This window comes from Vombatus ursinus, unplaced genomic scaffold, assembly GCF_900497805.2.
Source record: "Vombatus ursinus unplaced genomic scaffold, bare-nosed wombat genome assembly UNPS02010788.1, whole genome shotgun sequence".
NCBI classification, from domain to species: Eukaryota; Metazoa; Chordata; class Mammalia; order Diprotodontia; family Vombatidae; genus Vombatus; species Vombatus ursinus.
Window position 1 is genome coordinate 3624862 of NW_020950566.1, and position 26542 is coordinate 3651403.

The following is a 26542-nucleotide window of genomic DNA, read 5'->3' on the forward strand; positions in this document are numbered from 1 at the left end:
AGTTTGGTGGGAGTGCAGAATGTTTGAAGTGGAATAATATGAAAAAAAAAAGGCATGGAAAGGAATTTAAAGCCAGGGCATAGATAACTTTAAATTCTACACTGATGTATTTGTATGTTATCTTAGAAGCACTAGGGAGCCACCAAAGATTTTTGAGCATAGGAATTCCATGGTCAGGCCTATCCTGTAGGAAGAATATTTTGACAGAAATGTGGAGGATGGAATAAAGAAGGGAGAGTTTGGAAGCAAGGAGGCCTATTAAGAACTTACTGCCATTGTCCAGGCAAAAAGTGGTAAGACATGAACTCGGTTAGTATATAGCATGAGTAGAGATAAAGACGTGAGGAGGATGTTGTGGAAGCAGAACTGAAAAAAATTGGCAATTGAGTAGACATGAAAGAGGAGGACTGGAGAGGAGATAGGGCAGAGGGAAGAGGCAAGGATGACTCCAAGGTCGTGAACATGGGTGACTAGAAGAATAGTAGTGCGGGGCAGCGAGGTTGTGCAGTGGATACAGCACCAGCCCTGAAGTCGGGAGGACCTGAGTTCAAACCCTGCCTCAGACCAAACACTTGACACGTATTAGCTGTGTGACCTTGGGCAAGTCACTTAACCCTGATTGCCTCACTAAAAAATTAATTAATTAATTAATTAATTAAAAAAAAGAATAGTAGTGCCCTCAAAAATTCAGGTATATTTGAAAAGGGAACATACATTTAAATATCAGAGATGATATTTGGACCCATGTCTTCAGGTATCAGAGCTATGTCTTTCTGTTATACCAGGCTTGTTCGCTTATTGATTGACTGGATAGATAGACAGACAGATAATGGAGTAGGTAGCTACTAATAATTTTCATTTCTTTGTTGGAATGTTTAAATAATTTTGTTTGCATTTTCAATGCAGGGTGAAGGATATCAAAATGAACTTGATCCATGCCTCTCTTTAGAGGATATGAATTCAATTATGACATTCATAAAGGAACTCAAGAGTCTGGGACAGTTTCAACTGGTAAAACAAAAATATTGCCACTTAAATTTTTTTCTATTACTATCATATTGGTATTATGTTGCTGAGTATATAAATATAAATGTTTTATATTTACATATGTAAGTTTGCATGTATATATGAATGTATATACATATTCATATATACATATATGTGTATAGTCTTGAATTTAGGTCAGATGCAGATTGTAGATGCAATATTTCTTTAAAAATATTGAAGCCAAAATAGGTAGGATCCTTAAATTTTTTGGTTTATGATTTTGCAAAACAATACTTGACTTATCAAAGATAGGAAAATATAGAGTTAATGGAGCTGGCAGATTTTAAATTTCTCTTGTCATGGGAACAATGTTGAAGAATTTTAAAGTTTTCCACTAATATTTGGGGGAATTACTACTTTACCAAAATGTATCACTTGTCTATTTCCTTCTTTTTGTTTGTGGAAGATTGGAAATGTCATATTAATCTAGAGAAGTCTTTAGAAAGTTGACAAATGTCAGTTTGTCTAACTCTACATCAAAATTGGGTAGAGGGGAAAGGGGAATGGCTAAAGTTTGCAAAATGTCTAAATTGATTCTAGTGCAAGGATGACATTTTATCTTAACTTCTGATAATCATCAGAACAATATCAGAAGTAAATTTGTTATGTCCATATGTGCATTCTCAATACCTATTTTTCTGTTTCACATTGCTTTTTATATTTGACTAAATTAATAAATCTGAATTTTCTAATGACTCTGTTGATGCAAACTCTTTTTAAAAGGTCTAATCCAAAACTCAGTCATTTAAATGAAGTTAATCATTGATTTAATAATTACTAATTTAACACGTACAGTTTTTAATAAATTAGTTTCTGATAAATGATGGATTAAAACACAATTTATGGTAATATAGTAAAGATGAAGGTTAATATCTTTTACTTGATGAATGTTGGGACATGAAAGATTACCAACTTACTAGCTAATTTTATTAATAAAGATGTTCTATAATTTGCCTTGGGCTGGAGAAGCTTCTCTGATGAATTCAAAGGAAAATATTTTTCTCAAAGATGATTCCTTCATAAATACCAATTTGGATGAACTCCAAATTCATCATTATCCAGCAGTAAGTTAATGTCCATATTTAATAGTACTTTTTCTTTTTGGACATAATACAAAGAAAGTGAAGCAGACCTGGTTCCGCTTTTCTTAGAGTTTATGATGTGAGATAAGGCATCATGAATATAAGGAGAACATCTCCCAAGATTCTGGTATGAGGACTTAGAAGGCTGTGTGCTGAGGAAAAAAGCAACAGTATCAATTCCTTAACACTAAGGGTGGTGAGAGAACAGACACTAACTTCCTTTGTTCTATTGGCATTACTTATTCTATCCTAAATAAACTCTAACCATAAGGGATTTCTTTTCATCCTCCCACTCAACTGAGTACTATTTTCAGTTCCATAGAGAACATCATATAACCATTTAAAAATGGATTTTGTTGACTATTATTCTTAAAACATATTCTTTTTAAAATGCTAGATTATGTGGCATTCCACAAGAGCATTACATTTTTATTTTTTACTTTTTCTACAAGTTATTCTGATATCCTTTCCTAACAGATTTATATTTGTTCCATTTTCTTCTCAGCTTTTCCCATCAACTGCTCCTGGGATTCAAGCTTTTATGCGTGAATTTTATTACGTGGCAGATCCTATGGGAAAACATGGTTCAGTTCTGACCCAGCACTGGTCCCTCTTAAATTTATTCAAAGAACTACAGCTCACAAATAAAAAGACTCAGCTCTATTCTTTAGAATGGTAATATGTTTACACATTTGCCGAGAAGTTTTCATTCTTGGGATAGGAGAGCTATGTTGTTAGGCTAGATGCATGTTAAGGGTATGTAATCAGAAACTCTTTAGACTAGAACGGTTTGATTTGAAATGGCCCTCACTCATAGTGGCAGGGGGCAAGAGGGAAAAGGGAGGAGAAGAAATAAAGAGACTGTCCAAAAACTCACTCCAAAATATGCAAACCATAAGGACACCAGTGAGCTTCAAAAAGTGAGATAAAAATATGATGACAAGTTGCAAATCATTCCTATAGAAGAGCCAATAAGCCCTGATTCCCCTATAAGGCAATGTTCAGAATGAAATTTTTGCAGTGTGGTGTCATTGTGATATGCATCTGAGGTGGGGGAACATCAGAGAGGCTATGAAAAAACAAGACATGTGTCAAGATTTTCATGAGCTATCAACTAGCTATCAGACTGGAAGAATAATTGGATTTATTTAGTTGGTTTGTGAACACAGGATGACAGAATGAAACATATTTGTGCTCTAACATTCTATGATCTATAATTTTTCCAACTTCTCTACTGGCCTAGGGTAATTTGGCAAAGCCAAAGCTATCTTTGGCTTTGGAATAAGGAAAACATAGCTTCAAATCCTATTTCAGACAATTAACTAGGTAGTGCCTGGCACTTAGTAGGTACTTGATAAGTGTTTAATGAAGTGAATGTGACCATAGGCAAGCCACTTAATTTTAAAATGCTATGTAAATGCTAGCTATTATTATGGAGAAACATTGGGGGAGTTTGTTATCCCTCTTCTTTCAAATCAGGATTACCTCCGCCCTCTGGGAGAAGTGAAAATCTATCCTTTTAAGAAAAGACTTCCGGAAAAGATAGAACCTCCCAGGAGTCCTTCAGGCTTCCTCTTCCTCCTCTTAATATCAGGAAATCTTTCTTGGTTTAAATCTAATGTCCTGTGGTCCACCTGTTTGAGGAGAGATGGAGAATGATTGGCCAGACTTTTTCCTATAATAATCTAAGTCTTTACATGGTTATTAGAACTTCCCTTGAGAATATTTTAGAAGTTATTTTAAACTGTCATGATTTTAAGAAAAAAATAATTTTCCTCCCTCAAATTAGCAGACCTCGTCAAAGGTAGAAGGTTTTGGGGTTCGAAACTAAGTTTTAAAATGTTATTCCTCAGTGTTGTCATATATTCAATTCAGCTGAAATCCACATAATCGGTGATCATTTCATATGATAGCTAATGATAAAGGATATTTATTATAGCACTTACAAGATTTGTGAAATGCCTTACACATAATGTTTCATTTGATGCTTACCAAAAACTCTTTGAAGTACTATCGTTATCCCTGTTTTACAGAGAAAGAACCTGAAAGATGGTGAGTTGTGTAGGGTCAGACAAGCATCTGATATAGGATTTGAATTCAGGTCCTCCATACTCCAAGTTCAATGCTCTTTGCACTGCGGCTTTTTAAAGTGTTTTATTTCATAACATATTAAAAGATGTTGAGGTCTTTTTTTGGTGAGTTTTCTCACCAGCCAGCTTTTCCCAAGTTCTCAAATTTCAGCAAGCTATAATATAACAAATAAACTCTATTCCTAGGAGGGCGTTAATAGGAACCAGGGCTTAATTCTTGCTTCTCATCTTTCAATGACAATTTTAACTTCAAAGTGAGTATTAATTCTTTTTTTTTCTTTCATAGGAAACACAAGAATAGTTTGAGAGATTCACCTCTGAAACAAGCAAATCACAGGTAAGGATGTCTTTTACCGAACAATACATCTCCCCCTTGGTCAAGTTGATACCTTATTCTTAGATAGCATTATTTTAACACTGGGATTTATCAATGCCTACAACTCTGCAATTTTTTCCCACCTGGAATTCTGCCCCAGAAAAGGTAAAAAAAAAAAATCTGCCGTCAGAAAAGTTGAACGTTTTATAAAATTACACTACTTAGATTCCACTTTTTTTCTTCACTCTTTAGTAGCTTAAGACTCAACTGCTTGTATCAACATGATAGGAGTAGGGAGGGGAAAAATCTCATTTAACAAGGAACAGTTGCCAATTATGCGCTAAGCACAGAAGTTAAGAGCTTTAAATTAATAGACGTTAGCCTCTAAACAGACCAAATGCAAACCTTAATACTAGTACTTTTGAGCTCTGCGTTATAGGAATGAAGAACAGGTGGTTGTTGTTAAGTCCTTTCAGTCATGTCCAACTCTTGGTGCCCTCATATGGGATTTTCTTGGCAAAGATACTGCAGTGGTTTGCCATTTCCTTCTCTAGCTCCTTTTACAGGTGAGGAAACTGAGGCAAGTTTAAATGACTTGCCCAGGGTCACACAGCAACTAAGTGTCTGAGGCCAAATTTGAATTCTGGTCTTCCTGACTCCAGGCCCAGCACTCTATCTCCTTGTGCCACCTAGCTACCCTGCCAACACCTATTTGCCCATAAAATACCCTAAAATGGATAAACCCGAGTAGCAGTGTATATAGTGGCATAGGTACTGATTCTCATGTCCTAGGACCTGTGTTCAACTCTAAGGTCTCTTTCTTATTATCTGTGTGATCTTGGGCAATTCCTTTAACCTCTCTAAGTCTCAGTTTCTCTACTTAACTGAGGGGGTTGGATCTCTGGAATCACTCTCCAACCTTCTCTGATTCTATGTAAAATATACATTTTAAATTAGAGGTAATATTGCTTTACAAAGACTTGACTAACACCTTTAGAAAGAACTCTCCTCCCCCCTGCCCCACACAGTATATTACAATGTGATTTCATTGATAAAAAACTAGTTTACACTCAATTTTTCAGGAGCATATTTCCAATGAGGTACACCTGTAGTATTTTCTCAGTATAGATTTGGATAAAATGTGATTTAGTTTTGACCTGGAAATAGGTAGCTGTTTCTTGTCATAATTACCTCAGTATGCTAGATTGGACCTTTACAATAATCCCAGGATTTACGTATGAGTTGTCATCAAGCTTTTTAGACTCAGTTGTAGAGGTATCACTAGGTAGTGAAATATCTCCATGCCAAGCATTCCACTGTAAGTGAATATAATTTCTCCTCAAATTATGCAGTTACTTTGTAGAAGAAAACATTAAAACCCAGTATAGTGGAAAGAGCAAAGACTCTGGTATAAGAAGACCTGGATTTGAATTACAGCTCTACCTCTTACTCCCTGTGTGACCTTATACAAAGTGTGGGGTTAGACTCAGTTACCTCACAGATTCTTTCTAGCTCTAAAGCTATAATCTCCCAATCCGGTAGTGCTTTTTCTCATTGTATGCTCTTGGGTATGAAGAGAAGACCATCTTTCTTTTGCTTTCTTTCTAAACTCTCTGGTTAGCTAGATGCATGCTCTGGGGTCACTGCAAGAAGAGCTTCCTTCAACCACTTTAAGAGTCATCTAGAAGAGCATACTATTGAAAGTAGACTTGGTAGACTGGTCCAATTTGGGACACTGGGAGAAATTAGATATGGTTAGTATGTTTATTTTTCTCTGTATCTCATTTCATTTTTAAAATGGTGTGGTCACCAAGAACACCTCTTGTTAGCTTCTTGGATAGAGTGATTAAAAAGAATGACAAGTGCTTTCCTCAAAGAACCTGCATTGAACCTTTATACTTCCTTTGTAAGATGGATGGAATGAACTTTCTGTTACTAACTGTAGTGGTTGATACTGGGCAGATCATAAAGTCAACAGACTCAGGTTAGTTCTGTTATTACTTCCTCAGTGACCCAATGAAAATTCAAATCAAGAACAACTTGCAGCCTAAGGACATTGCAAAATATTTAAATGATGCTGTCCAAAGAGAGTTTAGAAATTAGACTACAATTTTATCCAATATATGTACACATCTTCCCATAGCTACATGCCTGTGGGCTATTAAAACTAAGATTGCCTGGAGGGCAACCAATGGATTTTAGCCCTATGACCCAATGACTGCTAATTGGCTTCATCACATCTATGGCTTCAACCACAAACTTTTTTTTTTTTTTGGTTAGGCAATGGGGTTAAGTGACTTGCCCAGGGTCACTTATGTGTTATATGTCTGAGGCCGGATTTGAACTCAGGTCCTCCTGAACCCAAGGCTGCTGCTCTATCCACTGCGCCACATAGCTGCCCCAACCACAAACTTTTTAATGAGAACTTGTCCATCAGTGGATGTTTCTTGTATAGACAGTATAAGAGGACAACAAATTGGGAGAGAACTAGACATGAGGATGAGAGAGAGAATTGTATTGTGCTTTTGTAAATTATAGTGCTCTTTGATGATGTCAAAAGTCTCCCAAAAACAAAGATCTATCTTTTTAATGACAATATCTTAGTAGTTTTGGTTGGTTTATACCTACAAGTCACAGAATGCAATGGTCTCCAAAGAATTAAAAGTGAGGGCAAGGTAGAGACACATATTTTGCATATATAGACTTAAACATGTAACAAATAAAGGATCTTGAGAAAGAATCTTGTAAAGAATTAATCAAAGAAATATATGTGCAAAGAACCTGGACTAGTTAAATGATAAGAGCAAGATACAACAGATGGACAGCCCTAATGCTCCATGGTATATTTACAATGTCAGGAGATGGCCTCCAGCATATTGAGTGAGTACCATGTGGACTTAGGAGAGGATGTGGAAAAGAATTGCATAGGATAAGCAGGCCCAGATGGGTTATGATCGGTATCACAGAGGTAATATGGATGTGATCCATATGGATGCGATCACAGACCCATCTGAGTAGTTAAGTAAATAACTTCATATATTTTGTTAGAGGGGAAGTTTTTAGGATGGTCTGTGAAATTTCAATAGGAACCATGATTTTAAGATAGACGAGCAAGTTAATGAGCTCTCATGGTCAATGTAGACTTAGTTTGATTTTAATAGGAAAACATAAAAGAATGAACAATATATGTATCTTTGCTATATATTTTGCCAAGATCCAAGATTTTAGGAGCAATCTGATCCTGTATTTAGGAATTCAACGGAAAAAGAGGCAAAAACAACACCCATCATCCAGGATCCTTAATCGGTTCTCAAATAGGAGTCCTTAGTCATTAATTGACCACATGTTAGCTATTTATCCTTTCTAGCTACACTTCTGTTATTTTAACTATATGTCTGTTCTTCTCAAACTATGTTTCATGGCTTATTTCATCCAACTAGTAGCTTGTTACATGAGATTTGGGGCTTCCAAAGCTTGTAAATTTTCCTTAGTGCTTGAGTGAATGAATTCTTCCGAGCCCTTGTTATCAATACTTGCTTAGTTCTGAATCTCACCTGAAAATGTTTTTTTGTGTCCCAATTTTCTACAAATCAGCTACTACTCAAACCTGGTGAATTTTCACCCATCTTATATGAGGCCACACTGTCAATACTGAGAAATAGAATCCAAGGAGTGTTTATCTATTTTTATATATATAATCATCCACACACACAAAGACATAGGGAATGTTAGATGTGTGTGTGTGTTTTTTTAAATGATTTTGTTCATTTTGTTGATCAAGAATATATTTGGCATTGAATTCACAGGAATCTGTTTCCAGATAACATTAAGCCAAGAGTTCCCTTGGATGCAGGTGAAAATATCATAGGTAAGGAGAAAATGGCACTATTTTATTATGAAAATAAGTACTGTTCCATGTGTTCAGGGCTGAAAGGAAACCAGGGTGAGAAATCAAGTTGACCCTTTGACACTGTGTCAATTATCATTTCCTCCTAAATGTGTATCCTCTGTAGAGTTTTGTAATATTGCTCTCTCCTGGTTCTCTGCCTGCCTAACCATTGCTTCTCAGTCTCCTTTAATGGATCTTTATCCAGGTCATGTCCACTTACTCTGGGTCTATCCCAAAGTTCTGTTGTGGGTCTTTTATTTTCTCTTTCACTTATTGATCTTACCAGTTCCCAGAGGTTCAGTTATCTTTGTGCTGATGATTCCTAGATCTATTTATCTAGCCTGAACCCCATTTCTCTATAACGTTTTGGACATCTCATATTGTATATCACATGAGCATCTCAAATTCAACATGTCCAAAATAGAACTCAGTATCTTTTCCCCAAAACTCTCCCTTCTTCCCAGCTGAACTATTATTGTCAAGGACACCATTATTCTCCCTGATATCCCTTTTCATCCAGGATGGTGTCATCCTCAGTTTCACTTGCATTCACCCATCATATTCATTCTCTTGTCAAATAGAGTCACTTTTACCTTCACCAGATCTCTTCTGTATGTCCCTTTCTCTCCAGTCACATAGCCAACACCCTTACATAGCCCTCATCACCTGAACTCTGGGAGTAATCTGGTTGGTTTCCCTGCCTCAAGTATCTCCCCATTCTAATCTGTTCTCCATTTAGCTGGAAAATTGCTTTTCTTAAGGTGCAGGTTTGACCTTATCATTATCCTGCTAAGTGACTTCATTTGGTTCCTTATTACCTCTAGGATCAACCCTTCATAAGCTGCCTCCTTCCTAGCTTTCCAGTCTTCTTACACTTACTTCCCTCTACATACTCTGTAATGCAGCTACACTGCCCTCCTGTAGTTCCTCACATATGGTACTCTCTGTCTCTTGCCCACGTGACTGAAGAGCTCTTCCTCCACCCCCCTACCTCCTAACTTGCCTGCCTTCTTTCAAGACTCACTTCAAATCCCACCATCTACACTGCCTTTCCTAGTCTCCTCTACTCCCAATGCCTTCCCTTTCTAATTAAATTCTAGTTACCCTCTATGTAGCTTCCAAATACATAGTTTTTCGCACATTGTCCCTCTCATTAAAATGTGATATCTTTGCAGGCAGAAATCATATTTTTGCCTTCTTTGTGTTACAGTACTTAGCATGGCCTGGCATGGCACACAGTAGTAAGAACTTTTGTTAAGTTAGCTATAAGTAGATTTTTGGTTGCATACAAGGAGTAGAGGTAATATTTGGCAAATGTCGGTGGAGCCAGAACACACTTTGAAGGTTAATGGAATTTCTGTATTTCTGATGATTGTAGAAACTGTAGATCAATGTTTTTTATTCTTTGTATGTGTTATGGACTCCTTTAGCAGTCTGGTAAGCCTATGAAGCTTTCTCAAGATAATGTTTTCAGACAATTGAAGGAAATGGTAAATTTCAGTTAGAGACTAGTGAAAATAAAGATGTATTTTTTTTCTTTTCCAAGTTCAATCTATTAATGGATTCCCTTGTCCATAGATCCCAGATCAATAATAATGGTACCTAGCATTGGTATTACACTTGAAAATTTGCAAAGCACTTCATGTTATTTTATTTGATCCTCACGTTAACCTTGTGAGATAGGTGCTATTATTCACCCCCATTTTACAGATGAGGAAACTGAGACAAGTTAAGAGACTTGACCAGGATTACACAGCTAGAAAGTGTCTGAGACAATATTTGAACTAAGGCCTTCCTGATTCAAAGTCCCACACTATCCACTGTACCACATAGCTACTCCTAAGTTGACATCCTTGTTGTAGTCACAGAATCACAGATTTAGAATAATGTGACAAGACGTTTCAGACAATTGAATATCTAAATTGATCAAGTTATTTGAGTCTTTTCCTTACTACTTTCCTATCTGAATAAAATAACATTTGAGGATTTGAATGAGATATACATTCATTCTTTTTGAACTTCTGATTTTCCTTATAAGGTCTTAGATATTTAAAGTAATTTTTTAAAAAAAGAATTGAATTTTTAAAAAAATTTTCAATCTTCATGTACTTGAAATTATTTAATTTGTATTATTTTCCTCCTACCAAGTAATTTTAATACAAATTTATACTTTTTTTCCCCTTTAGTGCCACATTTAACGAATAAGACCAAAGAGATACATTGCAGTAATGGTAAGTTGCCACTGATTTTTTTTTCCCTTACCAGAATAATCAAGCCAAGCCTAATACAGCTTTGAATAAATTTTGAGTCTATTCATCAATTCTTTAGTGTATGGGGACATTTGAGCTTTTAATTCATTTTCAGCAAATTTCATTCCGAGGTAGAGAGACAGCCTGGTGTCGGTGATAGAGAGTCATCCTCACCATCAGGAAGCTGTGAGTTCACAGACACATCCTGGCTGTCAGACTCTAGGCTTGCCATCACAACAACTTCAGTGCCCTAGGCAACTCTCCAAGACTGAGTTGCAGAAGAGTTGCTTATCTGCAATGGTAGAGGGTGTTTCCTCACTGGGAATTTTCTATACTAATGAAATCATAGATCTGGTTCAAAACCAAGCGATAAAACAACCCAACCCATGTTATGTATGCAACACTGGGCTAGATTCTGAGGGAGATAGGATGTTTAGTTAGAACATAGTCCCTGTACTCATGGAGCTTATGATAGTAGGAAAATTTAACACATACACAAATGACTGTAGCCTGTGTCCTAGAACTGAGACTCTGGATTTATCAAGACTGGGTTCAATATTAGGAGTTTCTTACCAGTCATACATTTGGCAGATGCTCTCACTCAGAGTTGCTCCTAGAAACACAAATATTTGGCTCATATCTAGGTCTGTACAAAAAAAAAAGGTGATTCCCTTAGTTTCCATGCAAGCCCTCAGGCTAAAATAACATTGTACGTAGGGCAAATTTTATTTAACATGACCAAAGTGGAAGACTTGCATCGCAAGCCTATTAATAGTCAACACCTGACCTTCCCTCTTTGGTGAACTTCACCTTCCAAAGGACTCATACAGTCCTCCAAACTTATTGTCCTAGCATGGCATTGAACCCTGCATCTCCTTCAAGAGGAAAGTTCTCAAAATTTCCAAAGAATTATTGCAAGACCCTCTCTCTGGTGAGTACCACCTCAATAATGGGCCAGTACAGCCTTCTAGGTTTATGGTGAGATTAACTTCAGTTCAAAGTTTCCCCACAATGGGAAGCACTCAAGCATAGTACACGTAACTCATAGCACCAATGAAGGTCAAGATTCAAGTCTGCTTCTGCACACCATAACTCTGTGTTTGCTGTCACTTGGTTGACACAGTTTAATCCAGGCACCCTTTGACACTCTAATATGGTCTATATCTGTTGTCATGTCTGGGACCATGTGGTTGTCTGGAGGTGTCTACAACCACCATCACCAGTACTTCTTCGAAGACTAAGTTTAATTCACTGTTTATATAATGCTTCTCCTTTCTGGGTGCCTCTCAGCTCTGGTCCTCTCTCTGTGTCTCTCACTTTTTTTTTTTTTTTGGTAAGGCAATTGGGGTTAAGTGACTTGCCCAGAGTCACACAGCTAGGGAGTGTTATGTGCCTGAGGCTGGATTTGAACTCAGGTCCTCCTGACTCTAGGGCCAGTGCTCTATCCACTGAGCCACCTAGCTGTCATGTGTCTCTCACTTTTTAAAAGCCAAATATAAAAGTAACTCAGATGTTAACTTCATTAACAAGATGATGTTAGCTGGGTAATAATACCCATTCATTAATTAATTAATACCCATTAAAATCACTATCAGGGATAGGGTATCATTTGCCCCGAGGCAAATTAATATCCTGTGAAAATTAGAACCCTCATCTACTTTGACCTTGGTAATGATGAGTTCACCTTGACAATGAGTTTACCTTTTCAACAGAACCTTGTATTTTGTAAGAGGGATTCAGTAGGGCCTTACCAGACTTCTGCAGGATATATGCTCTGCATAACTGTAATACATAACAGTTTACATGGAATGCATAAGAAAAGTCCAATCAAAGTGCTGGGGGATCTTTGAGAGGGAAGAAAGACATATCTTTTCCAACTAAGATTAAGGAAGGCTATAAGCAGGAGATGATTCCTCCTGGTGGTCAGTGCTTTTTCCATCCTCAAACTGTGTATGCACTTATCTGTTTCTGTGATATATTCCCTCAGTAAAATATAAGCTCCTTTAGGGCAGAGATTGTTTTTTTTTTTTTTCATTTGTGTATGTGTGTATTCCGAGCTCCTTTTCTAGTGTCTTGCACAAAGTTTGGGCTGAATAAGTACTTGTTCATTAGGAATTGATCAATGCCATTTGAGCTTATTCTTGAGGCATTTATAGGGGGAGGGCATTCCAGGCATACATAATGGCAGAGGTACACAGGTAGAAGAACATAGAGTATGCACAAAAAAACAAAAACAAAAACAGTTGCACCTCTAATTTGATGGGAGTGTAAAGTATATGGGGGAAAGTGTCAGATATGAAATAAATCTGGAAAATTGGGTTGTGTCAAACAATGGAACATCTTGAAGACATTGAATGGTTTTAAATAGAGGAATGGCATGATCAGACCTGTGCACAAGGAAATTTATTCTGGCAGCAGTGTGAGGTATAGATTGAAAGGAGAAGAAAGAGGAAGTAGGAAGATCTGTTTGGAAGAAATAGTCCAGGAAGGATGCAACAATGACCTGTACTCTTTTGGCAATGGAAATAGAAAGGAGGGAACAGGTGTGAGAGATATTGTGGAAGTAGAGCCAGGAGGATTTGGCAACTGATTAGATGTGGGAGGTGAGGAAGAAGGAAGAACCCAAGATAAGACAAAGCTTTCAACTACAGATGTTTGATAGTGTAATTGACAGAAATAGGGAAATCAAAAAGAGAGAGAGGTTTTGAGTAAAAAAAGAAGTTCACTCTTGGCCATATTAAATTTGAGGGGTTAGTTAAGCATACAGGCAGCTTTATCTAGTAAGCAGCTGGAGATATGAGTCTTGAGCTCAGCGGAGTGATCTGAGAAACATACACATTTCAGCATAAGGGTCATCTGTGTAGAGGTAGTAGTAGAAACTGTGGGAGTAGAAAAGATTGGCAAGGGAGAATTTAAACAGAGAAGATAAGATCAGGGATCATAGAACCATAAAGAACCTCTGTTAGTACAGTGACAAAGACAAAACAGGAATACTGTAGGGGTGGGAAAAGAGTACATGTTGACTTCTTGGAACTGGAGGATTGTTCTATATATGTGAAGCTAGTGCATTTTAATGGCAGATGTAATAGAACTCTTGTCGAGGAGTGTGAAACTGGTCTCTTAAAATTCTGCCAATACAGAACCATAAAAGAGAGGAGAGACAGACAGACACAGAGATGAAGACAGAGCAAAATCAAGGACAATAATGTTGTTGTTGAGTTGTATCCAATCCTTCATGACGCCATGGACCATAGTACACCAGTACTGACTGTGGGGTTTTCCTGGTGAAGATAAAGGAATAGTTTGCCATTTTCTTCTCCAGTGGATTAAGGCAAACAGAGGTTAAGTGACTTGCCCAGGGTCACACAGCTAGTAAGTGTCTGAGGCTGCATTTGAACTCAGGTCTTCCTGATTCCAGGCACAGCGCTCTATTCACTGAGCCATCTAGCTGCCTCCTAGTGAGATAGTAGGTGCTTAATAAATGTTTGCTGACTTGAGAGACAATGAGAGTGAAACAAACAGAGAGAGACAGAAACAGAGAAAGAACTCTTCGCACAGTGAAGTCAATGTTGATAGAGAGGTAACCAGGGCTTAACCTATAGACTTTTACTTCAAGGAATCTGGTAATGAAGAGAGAGAGAGGAAATTATCCCTTAAGAGTACAGAAGGATTTAAGGAAGCCTTTTCTATGGTTTAGGAGGCATGAACCCATTGTAGACAAAAGGGAGAATGCTAGCAGGGGAGATAGATAAAAAGAAAGAAAGAAGGGAAGGAATGAATGAAAGAAGGAAGGAAGAGAAAGAAAGAAACAACAAAGAGAAAGAAACAAAGAGAGGGAAGGAGAAATATAGATGATAAGATAACAATTAAGTATATCGTATTGCTAGGTAACGTCCTAAGTAATGGATATACAAATACAAATAAGCTGTTCTAACTGAGGAAAACAACATGTAGAAGGGTACTGGATGCAGTGGATAGAGCGCAGGCCCTGAATTCAGGAGTACCCAAGTTCAAATCTGGCCTCAGACACATAACACTTACTAGCTGTGTGACCCTGGGCAAGTCACTTAACCCCATTGCCTAGCCAACAAAAAAAGAAGAAAAAGAAGAAGAAAGGTACTGGAAGATGGAGAGGGATAAGGAACTCTGTGATGGAGGCATGGTGAGGATATGGTAGGGGACTTCATGGGGAGGCCTGAGCCCCAGCAAATTGGTCAAAAGCTCACTTATCAGAGCTGAGAGACCCAGGGGTAGAATCTTAGGTTCTGGTTGGGAAAGAATGATGATGATGGCTAGATGATGAAGGGATGACCCAGAAATGGCATAGATTAGCAGTGGTTGACAAGGTTCAAGCCTCTTATTTTTCCCTGGCATATCTTTAATTTTTCAACTTCAGGGAGAATCTATGGTAAAGATCTTCTTCCTTCAGAATGAAGCAGGATGTTGAGGAGTTTTCTTGCTCTAGAAGGGAAAATTAATGTTATTATTGTTATTTTTGTGAGAAAGGCACTAGTCTGAACAATTGAATTCAGGAACTCTTGATCTCTTAAGAATGTTGAAACTCACATGGAAAATCCATTTTCAGGAACTCTAATCTCTGAAAAGTGCTCAGAAAAGGAAACAGAAAAGTAGAGGATGGTAACCAGAAACTAGAGTTCTAGGAACTTCCCTTTCAGGCTTTCCATGTGGGTGTCTTAAGGTTGCCATTACTGCTCCTGGGAGGTATGGGATAAGAGAGAAATCTTTCTTTACCCCTACTCAATCCCAGCTGTTCTCTGATCTAGAAGTTTAAGAGAGGGAAAGCAGGAAAAGAAGGGATTAAAAATGTGCTGAGTGTTAGGAGTGATTGGATACCCAGCAGCTTAGGAAAAATATTAGAGGTTTGGAACATCCCAGGGGAATGAGCTGGAGAATCTATTATTGATGAAATGTTCATCAAGCAGCCATGAGGCACCAGCTGAAGTTATAAATCATAAATTTATGGTAGATGAAGTTAACATTCCTTCTTCCAGTGCTGCTCAGCAGGATGGGAATAGAAGCAGAGAATTTTATAGCAGAGATTATCCAGGTTTGAAGATTAGCTGTGTGGGAATGTCAGTAGGTCAAAGGACAAGGAATAGCTAGTGAATCATTGAAATGACAGCGACCAAGACAGAGAGGAAGAAACAGCCATAGTTGGAGGGAAAGACTGGGAAAATCAGGAGAGGTTGGAGTGACTGCAGCTGATGATGATTAAAAACAGTAAATTTAGTCTGTGTGAACAAGCGTTAAAAGTGGAGGAATAAGAAGCTTTGTTCAGACAACGAAATTTCGAACAGCCTGATCTTAGAATTCAAAGTATGTCCATGTTAGTGAGAGACTTAGATGTGAAATTCAGAAGTTGTTGTTGAGATTAAGGGAACTGTGAGGTCAGGTTGTTAGATCATCAGTGTGATTACTCAAATCTACAGGGATGATCGAAGGTGATGGAGTGGAGAAGAAGACACACTTTTTCTGTTCTGTTATGTATCAACTACTAAGTCAACCTGTAGTAGCTTTTTATGGTCAAGTTCTTTTTTTGTTGTTTGCTCATTTTTCTAGCCTGTTTCTTGACTTTGAACTTTATGTTAAAGTTGGGATCCACTCACCTGAAAGTGGAGTCACCGTGCCAAACTTCAGGCTTTTTCATGCTGCTGTTTTCAGAGCTAGTTCTGGGGGTCTGCAAGTTTTCAGTGCTTCCATGGTGGTATAATCCTGGGAGAGGTATGGTCACTGCTCTCCTGCTCTGCACTCTGGTCATTACTCAGGAAGGGCCCCTGTTCTGCTGCCACTCCTCATCTCCCTGGAACTGCAACCAAGGCCCCTGCTTTCTTGTGACCAACTATAAGAAACTCTCTCTGCACTGGAACTGTTATGTTGTTGACTTGAGAGACAATGAGAGTGAAACAAACAGAGAGAGACAGAAACAGAGAAAGAACTCTTCGCACAATGAAGTCAGTGTTGATGGAGAGGTAACCAGGGCTTAACCTATAGACTTTTACTTCAAGGAATCTGGTAATAAAGACAGAGAGAGAGGAAATTATTGCTTAAGAGGGTAGAAGGATTTAAGGAAGCCTTTTCTATGGTTTGGGAGGCAGACAAAAGGGAAAATGCAGAACTGTGTATGGGTAACAGAAGTGCCAATCAGCACCAGCTGCACCTACTGCCGGTAAAAGATCCCCCGTAATCTTTGTCTGAGCAGTTGTTTGACCGTCTTACCATCTCTGGCCTGAGAACTCCTGAAGCTGTGGCTGCTGCTGCTGCTGCTGCCAACTACTAAGCCACCTTACAAAGCCTGCCACTAGTAGTGTTGCTATGCTCCCAGATGGTGCCCACCCTGATGTCACAGATTTCTGTGGACCTTCTAAGTTGTCTTATGGAAAAATGTCTCACCCTGACCCTTTGTTGGTTCTACTACTTCAAAATTTGATGTGAGGTGTTATTTTAAAGTTGTTTCTAGAGGAATGATGGGAACGTTCAGCTGGGTTGCTGCCTCTAATTTTCCATCTGGGCTCAGTTCCCCCACCCCTTGGGAATTTATTCATAAAGTTGCAATAGATGTGTTATTTGGAGGGTGAAATAATGAAAAAAGATTACTCTTGACTTAGAAAGATATATGAAACAAAATTTTCATAATAGATATGTAGCTGACACATAGTGTAAATAGAACTGGACAAGAAGTCAAGAAACATGAGTTCAAATCTTGACTCTTCCACTAATTAGTTTTGTGACCTTGGACAAATCACATAATCTCTCTGGGCCTTAATTTCCTCATCTGTAAAAAGAAGAGGTTAGACTAGATTTGTGGTCAAATTGTGTCAAATTCAAAAAGAAACAATCCCTGCTGCCTTGTGTTGACTTAGAAAACCACAAATTAACATTAGTTATATTTTTATTTATTTTGTTAAACATTTTCCAATTATATTTTGATCTGGTTCAGGTTTCACTCAGGAGTTTTGCTGACCATTTGAGACAAGTCTGACTCTGTACTAGATGTTCTCTAAGGATGTATTTTTTAATTTTGATATTAAGTCTAATTGAACATCAATAAAACCCTTCTGATGCCCATTCATGGTGTTCTTATATGTCATGTCCTATCAAGGTGAAGAAGTTTCAAGTATGGATTTAATGTACTATATGCCTGTCATCTAAGGATCAGTGTAGCACAGACTCATAAGTGTGTTAGCCACATGGAGATGAATTACTAGCAATTCTCAAAGCCCATTCCACTGAGTTATAGAGGAGTTGCTCATTTTAGCAGTGGAATAGTACCAATACTCACATAAACATGAATTGTTGAAGTAGTGAAGAATTTAGTGTAGGACATCTGGTGTCTTCTACATTAAAGACAAATATTCTTGAGTCATTATAGAATTAGTGTTTTCTTGTAAAAATTAACCAGATTTATTCCACCTCTAAATGTAGCATTTTGAGATAGATTAATACATGTTTTAGATAAATTTCTACCCTTATTTGCAGTCATTAGGAAACCATGCTAATCTTTTGAACATACTTTATAGATTGTTAATAGTATCATCATTTTTAATGTGATACCATGTGAGAGAGATACTGGTTATCAAAATGGCCTGTTTGTGAACTTGAATGTTTTGATAAATTAATACTAATTTATGGATTAGTTAAAATTAAACACTGTAATAATAAATATATTGCCTATCTGACAGAATTGTTGTGAGGACATGCTATTATCAATCTGAGTTATTCTTTAAACCTGAAAGTGCCACATTTAGTATGCTGATATATGTTAGTTCCAAAATAAAACATTGTGAACCTGAGAGATATTAGTCATTCTTTCAGCTTTTCAGCTTGAATGTTTTCCAAATATGAGTTGTTACCTTTGTTTTGACTAGAAATGAATAGGACAGCCGAATGAAATACTTTCACATTTTCTTATAAATGAAAACCTTTCCAAAGTCAGAATATCTAGTTCTCCCTGGGTCATAAGAATTAATCTTTCTCTTTTCTATGTGTCAAATTATTAGATAAAAATATTTGGAAGTAGTGACACAGAATAGGTGGATTAGTTTTAAGAGAGTAGTATATTCTGTTTAATGTGACTCATAATCAATCCTCAAGAGGAAAATATAACTCCTGATTTAAAAGAAATCCATTACAAGCAGACAGAAACAGCCATTGCCTCCCACATAGTTTTGCCAAATAAGTTCTTCAGTCTGTTCTCACCCTACTTCAGGCTGGTCCTCCACAGATTTCCTGTGCTAATCAGGGATGCTTCAAGTCAAGACTTGAATGGGAATGTGGCCAAAGAAACACCAGGTGTTCTGAGAGGTAGCATCAGTGAGTCAATTGAGTAGGATGTCAGGTCTAAACGAAGAAGCTGGCAGGGCTCTGGGGCATAGTGCTCACTCTAGAGGTGCAACCTTTCCAATAAAATGAACAAAAATACACACATAAAAGCAGACTTAATAGAATGACTATCCATTTCACCCCATGAGTGGTTTGGGTGGGTAGATAATGTACTCCATTGAGAACCTGCAGAGTTAATGAAGATATAAAATGCAAAATGCATGTAGCATTAGTGTTTCTAAAATATGTACTTACATACTTTATTAAATTACAAAATATATGAAATACATTTTATAAACATGTATACATTTTATATGAGTAAATTGCCATTCTCTTGCTTGGCTAAATACTAACTAGCATAAGTGTATAATATATGGTATTTGCCTAGGAAAAGGAATCTTTTCCAAATTCTCTTTTCTATATCTAGACCTTTTGTATGGGTGAAAAAATATTTTGTCTTATTATTGACATACCCTTCTATTTGTCAAAGTAAGCAATGCTCAAACAGTCTAAGGCTTTGCTGAAGTCACAGTGTCCTCTGGAGGCATGGCTTTGAATGTGAAAACCATATCATATTTTTATAGTACTTAATAAAAATGATTATGGTAATTAATGATGATGATAATAGATGACATTTACATAATGCCTTAACCTTCCCAAAGCTCTTGACATATTATAACATTTAATCCTCCTTTGAATCCTGCAAGACAAATGCTACAGGTATTATTATCTTCATTTTGTAGATGAAGAACCTAGGGGTTTGAGAGGTTACACTTAAGGTTACGCAACTAGTAAGCACCTGAGGCAGGATGCACACTCATGCGTCTTGACTGCAAGCGCAGTGTTTATAAAGTCTTGTATATATTAGCTGTTTAATAAATATTTGTTGATTGAATTAATTCATAATTAGTGGGATGAATTTAGAGTAATGTTCTTTTGTAGCATTGGTTCCAGTACCATAGCACCCACCCTTATGCCTTCAAGTTTCAAAATAGCAATTGTATGAGGTGCTATATCCAAACTACAGGCTGGCTATGTCTACAGTTAGTGTACTTGAACAGAAAAATCTGATCAATTAAATCAGTCCAGCTGATTGGTTGAATTGACCACTTATTTGACTGAAGTTTTGTCAGTTATTTCATCATTTTTACCTTAGTCTTTATGGAACAAAATTACCATTCATTCATCCTTGATTTGCCTTACTTTGTTTGTTTTTGCTTTATGTTGTACCTAAACAGTTTTTCATTCCCAAAATTCAGGAAACCACCAGATGTAATTCCAAGATATATAGATGGACTCAAGTTACTGTGCATGATAGAAACATGTTGTAGTAGATAGGAGGAAGGGCTTGGCCTTGGAGTCAGGAACAGCCAGATTCAGTTCTTTCCTATGGCTTTCTCCAGCTATGTGGCCCTGGTCAGTCACTTCATCTCTGAGTACCCCATGGCAACTCTCTTGTACTATAAATAGCAGATAAGTTGCAGACTGGCATTAGTGGAGGGAGTTTCTACAGTAGGAGTTCCCCCACATGGATGAAATCACAGGCCCAGACCCAAAACAAAGCCTGTGAGTAATAGGTGTTGTACTGCAATCCAGTTCTCAGAAAAGGTCTATGTAGGAGTAGCCTCTTCCATAGCTGCCAGTCCAGTGTTGTGGCTGTTGGTGGGGAAGGAACTCTCTTTGCTGCTGTTACCTCCAGTAGTATTTTGTTACTATCACTGTCTTCATGGCTAAATATACAGGGTGACCCCTATAGATTTATTAGCAATAAGAAACTTCTTAAATCCAGATCTGGAATTGACAGAGACTCATACAAATGGAGTACCTAGATAACTAGTGGAGTGATAGGATAATACCACCTTCTTCTTCTTTTCCTTCTCCTTCACCTCCTCCTCCTCCTCCTTCAGAAAGATAGATCTGGTGAGGTTAAAGCTTCTCTAAGAGGCCAATCAGTATTGGGTCTGTGAGTAGCCACTGCCCTTCTAGCCTGAAGAAATAGGGAGACCCAGTCTTTAAAAAAAAAACACAACAAAAACATTTTGGTAGCTGTATTGAGAATGGATTAGAGTGGAGAAAGACCTGGCAGGTAAACCAATTAGAGAGCTAATGTAGTAGTCCAAACAAGAAAAAACGAAGGCTTGAACTACAGTGGTAGCTCTGGGAGTTGAAAGGAGGGGAAGTATTTTTCCATGGCAAAAATGACAAGATTTGCCAACTGATTGGATATTTGGGATGAGTGAGAGTGAAGAGTGAAGGAGAGGCCAAAGTTGCAAATATGGGAGACAGAGAGGACGGTGGTCCTTTTAATAGTAATAGGGAAGCTGAAAAGAGCAGAGAGTGTTTTGAACATGTTGAATTGATATGCATGTTTACACTTTTTGTATCTCTTTGGAGGAATATAACTTTGCATGTATCCTTCTAGGTCCTGTATCGGCCCATCCCCTTATCTCTATTAGCTGATATACCAGTTAAATGGCACTTAGAATTCTTCCATTTCAGGCAATGTTAGCACTCTATCCTCTCTCCTCACACACACACACTTGTTGCTCACTTGTAGTACAGTTGCTCAATGTATGCTGTAAATGTCATGTAAATTTTATTAACCCACTGGAGAGAGAATTTCTTATTCCATGTCCTTATGTTTTTTTATATATATATATATATATTTTATTTTTAGGCAATTGGGATTAAGTGATTTGCCCAGGGTCACACAGCTAGTAAGTGTCAAGTGTCAAGTCCCATCTGAGGCTGGATTTGAACTCAGGTGCTCCTGACTTCAGGGCCGGTGCTCTATCCACTGCGCCACCTAGCTGCCCCCATGTCCTTACATTTTTAAAGGCTCAGAAAGGCAATGAGCAGCATTCCTCCAACTAAAGTCCAATAAGAGTATTGTGAAGAGAATTCTGCAAAACTAGACAAATTTGAAATGCCCTGAAGATACAAAAAATATCAATGGCCACTGAAATTGCAAAAATAAACCACTTTGATTGCATAGTATTTTGGAATATTCATCATTTCGCTTTTTTTTCTTTTTGGAACAGATAAAGACACAATATCTTATATCAAGCAGATCTTTACAAATCCACATTTGGACCTGAATCCAGAATTTAACCCAAAGATCAGATACTACCACTCTGAAGTCCCATTTGATGTTATAACAGTAACAATTGGAGCAGAGACTTCTAATTGCCAGTGCAAAGTACATCTGGATGAAAAGGCAGGGCCAAGGTATTGGGGCAAAGACGTACAAGTATTGAATGCTTTCTGAATGATGGGAAACTACTAATAGATGTTTAACTCAGACTTTAAAGTTTCATGAAATATTGAAGATCTGAGAAGCAGGATCAACTGGGGAAATGACTGGAGTGTGAAATCATTCTTCTGTCCAAAGGACATTAAAGGAATACATCCACCTTTATTGATTATACTTCACTTATCTACTCAATCCATATAACTTTGGAGAGGTGGTATGGGACAGTGAACAGAGTGCTGGACTTGGAGTTAGGAAGACCTGGTCTCAGATCCCACCTCAGACATTGGTTCCCTTGGACACTTGGACCTTGTATCTGTATGATGAGGGCTAGAAAGGATGACCTCAAAGTTCCCTTCCAATTTTATATAATAATATGAACTAAGATCACCTAGAATTTCAATTTGTATTTTGGAAAAACTACACAGATGTATTAGGCTATTATAGAGGATCTTGTTATAGGTAATAATCAGGAGAATCTTTTAAGGACCAATCTTTGCTTAAGGCAAAGGTTTTTTAAAGGCAGCAATCTTAAACATTTCGGTCTCAGGACCCCTTTTTATACTCTTAAAAATTATTGAGGACCCACTTACACTTAAAAATTATCAAGGAACTCAAGGAACTTTTGTCTATTTAGATTATGCCTATAAATATTTAAGATATAAATTAAAACCAATACAATTTATTAATTCATTTAAAATAATAATAAACCCATTGTATATTAAATACATGAATAACATATTTTGTCAAAAATGACTATATTTTAACATTATTTTAAAATAACATATTAATAGTAAATTACTGTGTTAGTAAATAACATGTATAAAACAAAATAATTTGGCAAGAAGGACGGTATTGTTTTACATATTTTTGCAAATCTCTTTAGTGCCTGGCTTAATGGAAGACAGCTGGTTTCTCATATCATCTTCTGCATTCAATCTGTTGCAGTTTGTTGCTTTGGTTGAAATATATGAAGAAAATATAGCCTCACAAAATTATATAGTTGGAAAAGAGAGGAGTATTTTAATAGGGAAGGAATGTTTTAGTATTATTATGAAAATCATTTTGACATCATGAACCCCCTGAAAGAGGCTCTGGAACCTCTAGGCCAAGAGCCAGACTTCAAGAACCATTGGTTTAATTAACATTTCTGATATCTGTCCATTCAGCTCAAGTCAACAAGCATTGGTTATGTGTCTGATATCTGGAAAGCATGTGCTAGCTGTTGGAGATCCAAGACAGATCAATGAAACAGGCTCTGCCTTCATGGAGCTGCTTGCAAATATTCAGGAGGCTTCACTGTGGGGCTGCTTGTAGAGCTTGTTGCCTATAATTTACTGACCAGGAGGTCAGGTTTTCTAAGTCATTGGTACATTTTTTTCCTTTTTATCAACTATTTCAATAGTTCAAACTATTTCTGGATTTAATTGTGAAATTTAGTTAAACCCCACTAAATGCTAGTGTCCATGACAATGATTTTTTTTTACAGATTCTTCACACTATCTTGAAAGAAATATATCACCTACATTTCTTTGGCCCAGAATTTAACCTGAGGATCAATTAATATGAATCAGAAATTCTATTTGAAGTAGAAACAGTGAAAATTATTATAATATACGTCCTTTCATATAATGATAATAATGGCTAACATTTATATTTAAGTTTAAGGTTTGCAAATTATATATATATGTATATATCCTATAAATATATACATATCCTATAAACATATATATGCCATATACATATATCCTAATTTAATCTTCACAGCAACCCTGTGAGGTAGGCACTGTTATCATAGCCATTTTATAGTTGAGGATACCGAGACTGAATGTGGTTAAATGACTTAGGGTCACACAATTGAGGTAGAATTTGAGTTTAAGTCTACACTGATTCCAAGGCGAGTACACCATCTACTTTGCCACCTCACTGTCTCATATGCGCATGGGGCATATGATTTGACCTGCAGAATAAATCATGGCATAGTCAGGATTTTACTGTATTTATTTATTATACATTCCTTTGAAAATTATATACCCTTCATAACTCAAAAGTCATCTGCTTTCTGAGCATATAGTTAAGTGTGCAATAAAATGTGTTGATTGATTTTTTAAAAGTCAAATGGCATTATCTCTTATTTTTTTCTTTCTCTTTTTTCAGTTTTGCAAATTATCCTCTAGGGTTAGGAATGAACAAAATCCTAATTCTTGTGGTAGATGAATCTCAAGCAAATGGCGAAGTCCTCAGCACTTACAGACTCACGGTTTACCGAGAAGACCGCCCAAGTCTACCCTTATTCAGTGACTACATGGCATGCGGTTTTGTGCAGGTACATTTTAAAATTTCCATTTGGTTTATCTGAGTGTGTTTTGTGTGCCCATGAAAAATGTTTAATAAGGATGGATCATGGCATTTTGAGTGAATTTAAGAGCAAATTGTAGTGGAACCAAATGGAATAAAAGTTCCTAAATTTGTATGTGGGACATGTTACAATGATCATTTGCCTTTATTGTTTCTATGATGCTCATCCTAGGTACTATATTTATCAAGAGAAATATTTTTTAAAAATGGCACGAGTTTGAGAATTTGAACTGGTAAGAACGTTGGTATCATCTTAACATTTCTGTTAAATCTTGCTAGTTTTCTTGGATTATTCGTGTTTGGGTGCATATATTAAGGGAAAATATTTATGAAGTGCTCAGTAGAGATACATGGATGGAGAGAAAGCTGTAGTGATATTTAAATAAGTAGGTTCATATGTTGACGTATTCCTTACTTATCTTCTCTTGACCTTCAGTACTGCTAAGAAACTTCAGTTGCTTCTCTCATTTATCTACTCTCATGCATGCTTTTTTTTTTGCCACTAGTGTCATTTTGGAAGAGAATCCCATTTTTTTAATCTCATCAGTCTGCCTTGGTCTTCGGTTCTCTTCTTCTCTCCTTAACCTTGGTTTCTGGATAAGATCATCAGTTTTCAAGAAATTCCCATAAATGATCTCCTTGAACTTCAAATTTATAGATTTGATGGAATCTATAATTCTAAATTTTCATTTAGGTTTAATTTAATTTTAATTTAATTAATTAAGGTTTAATTCTAAATTCATCTTTCCTTTATGCTCTAGAAAGTATTATTTCAAACAGGTAATAGGAAGTTCATATGATGGTAATGGGATCTCAGAAGAAAATGCATGTTGCTTCCCACCATCAAATGTAAATTCCTTGAGAACAGTCTGTCATTTGCCTTTGTATATGAAAAGCCTGTCACCTAGCAGACATTTGGTATCTTATTGATTGTTACCTGTTGATTGATTGAGAGGGCTAATAAAGGTCTTATGGAATATGAAAGAATGGCCAGCTGTATGGGTGCTGTGTCTTAGGTGAGCTATTCAGTATAGTGCTCTCATCTGTCTGCATTACATCATTCTCCAAATTTCAGTCTGATTCAGATCCTTCAACACAGATCTTCACTCCCCAATGAATATTGTTAATCTCCTATTTTTACCACCTATGACTTCAAATGTAATTCCATATAAAAAGATAGAACATGGAATGAAAGATTAAAATATGGTTAACTTCGGGTTGTCTATGTGATTCACTTTCTAACTGGAAATCAGTAAATAGAGCCAAAGTGGAAGAGGTCAGGACTCAATCAAAAAAAAAAAAAGGAATTAGTGTGGGTGTGATTGCATTTTAAAATTTAGATACAAGTAAATTTGGGATTATAATTAATAATAACATTTCTATAATAATAGCATTTCTATAGCACTTTGAATTTTGCAAAGTGCTTTACATATACATTCTCATTTGATCCCCACAACAGCCCTGTGAAGTAGATGTTATTATTATCCCTATTGTACAAATGAGGAAACTGAGGCCCAGAGAGGTAAAATGGTTTGCCCAGGGTCATACATCTAGAAATTCTGTCTGAGATAGGATTTGAACTCAGGTTTTCCCTGTCTCCAAGTCTGAAACTCTATCCACTGAGTCACTTATCTGCCAAATCTTTCTTCTCATGGACTATATAATTTCTTTCCTTCACAAAGAAAATAAAAGGAATGCTTTAGCTATAAAATGAAACCTGAAAATGTATAGACATGAAACAGTGTTGAGAGTGATAGATAGCATTGTTTTCAGGAAATTTTAAGGATGTGGAAAATGGGCTCATATCACTTGAGAAAAACATTATAAAGTATTCAAGACAAAACAACAGTTCTTGTTAGTGCATGCTTACAATGTTCTGGTCTTGAATAATCTGGTCTTGGAAATGTATTTGAACTTTCAT

At 36.9% G+C, this 26542-nt stretch overlaps 1 protein-coding gene across 3 annotated transcripts in view; it reads left to right on the forward strand.

Annotated features, from left to right (window-relative positions):
• Positions 1-26542, forward strand: part of CPED1 (cadherin like and PC-esterase domain containing 1) — a 407972-nt gene that overhangs the window by 190710 nt on the left and 190720 nt on the right. For all 3 annotated transcript variants that reach the window (XR_003568539.1, XM_027855149.1, XM_027855150.1), the window contains exons 11-17: positions 907-1011; positions 2635-2804; positions 4506-4556; positions 8342-8403; positions 10611-10655; positions 22055-22241; positions 24421-24589. Coding sequence is in view for 2 of the 3 variants with exons in the window: in XM_027855149.1 (XP_027710950.1) it covers positions 907-1011; positions 2635-2804; positions 4506-4556; positions 8342-8403; positions 10611-10655; positions 22055-22241; positions 24421-24589 (789 nt within the window). In the remaining variant the exon portion in view is untranslated. The remainder of the gene's footprint in view (positions 1-906; positions 1012-2634; positions 2805-4505; positions 4557-8341; positions 8404-10610; positions 10656-22054; positions 22242-24420; positions 24590-26542) is intronic.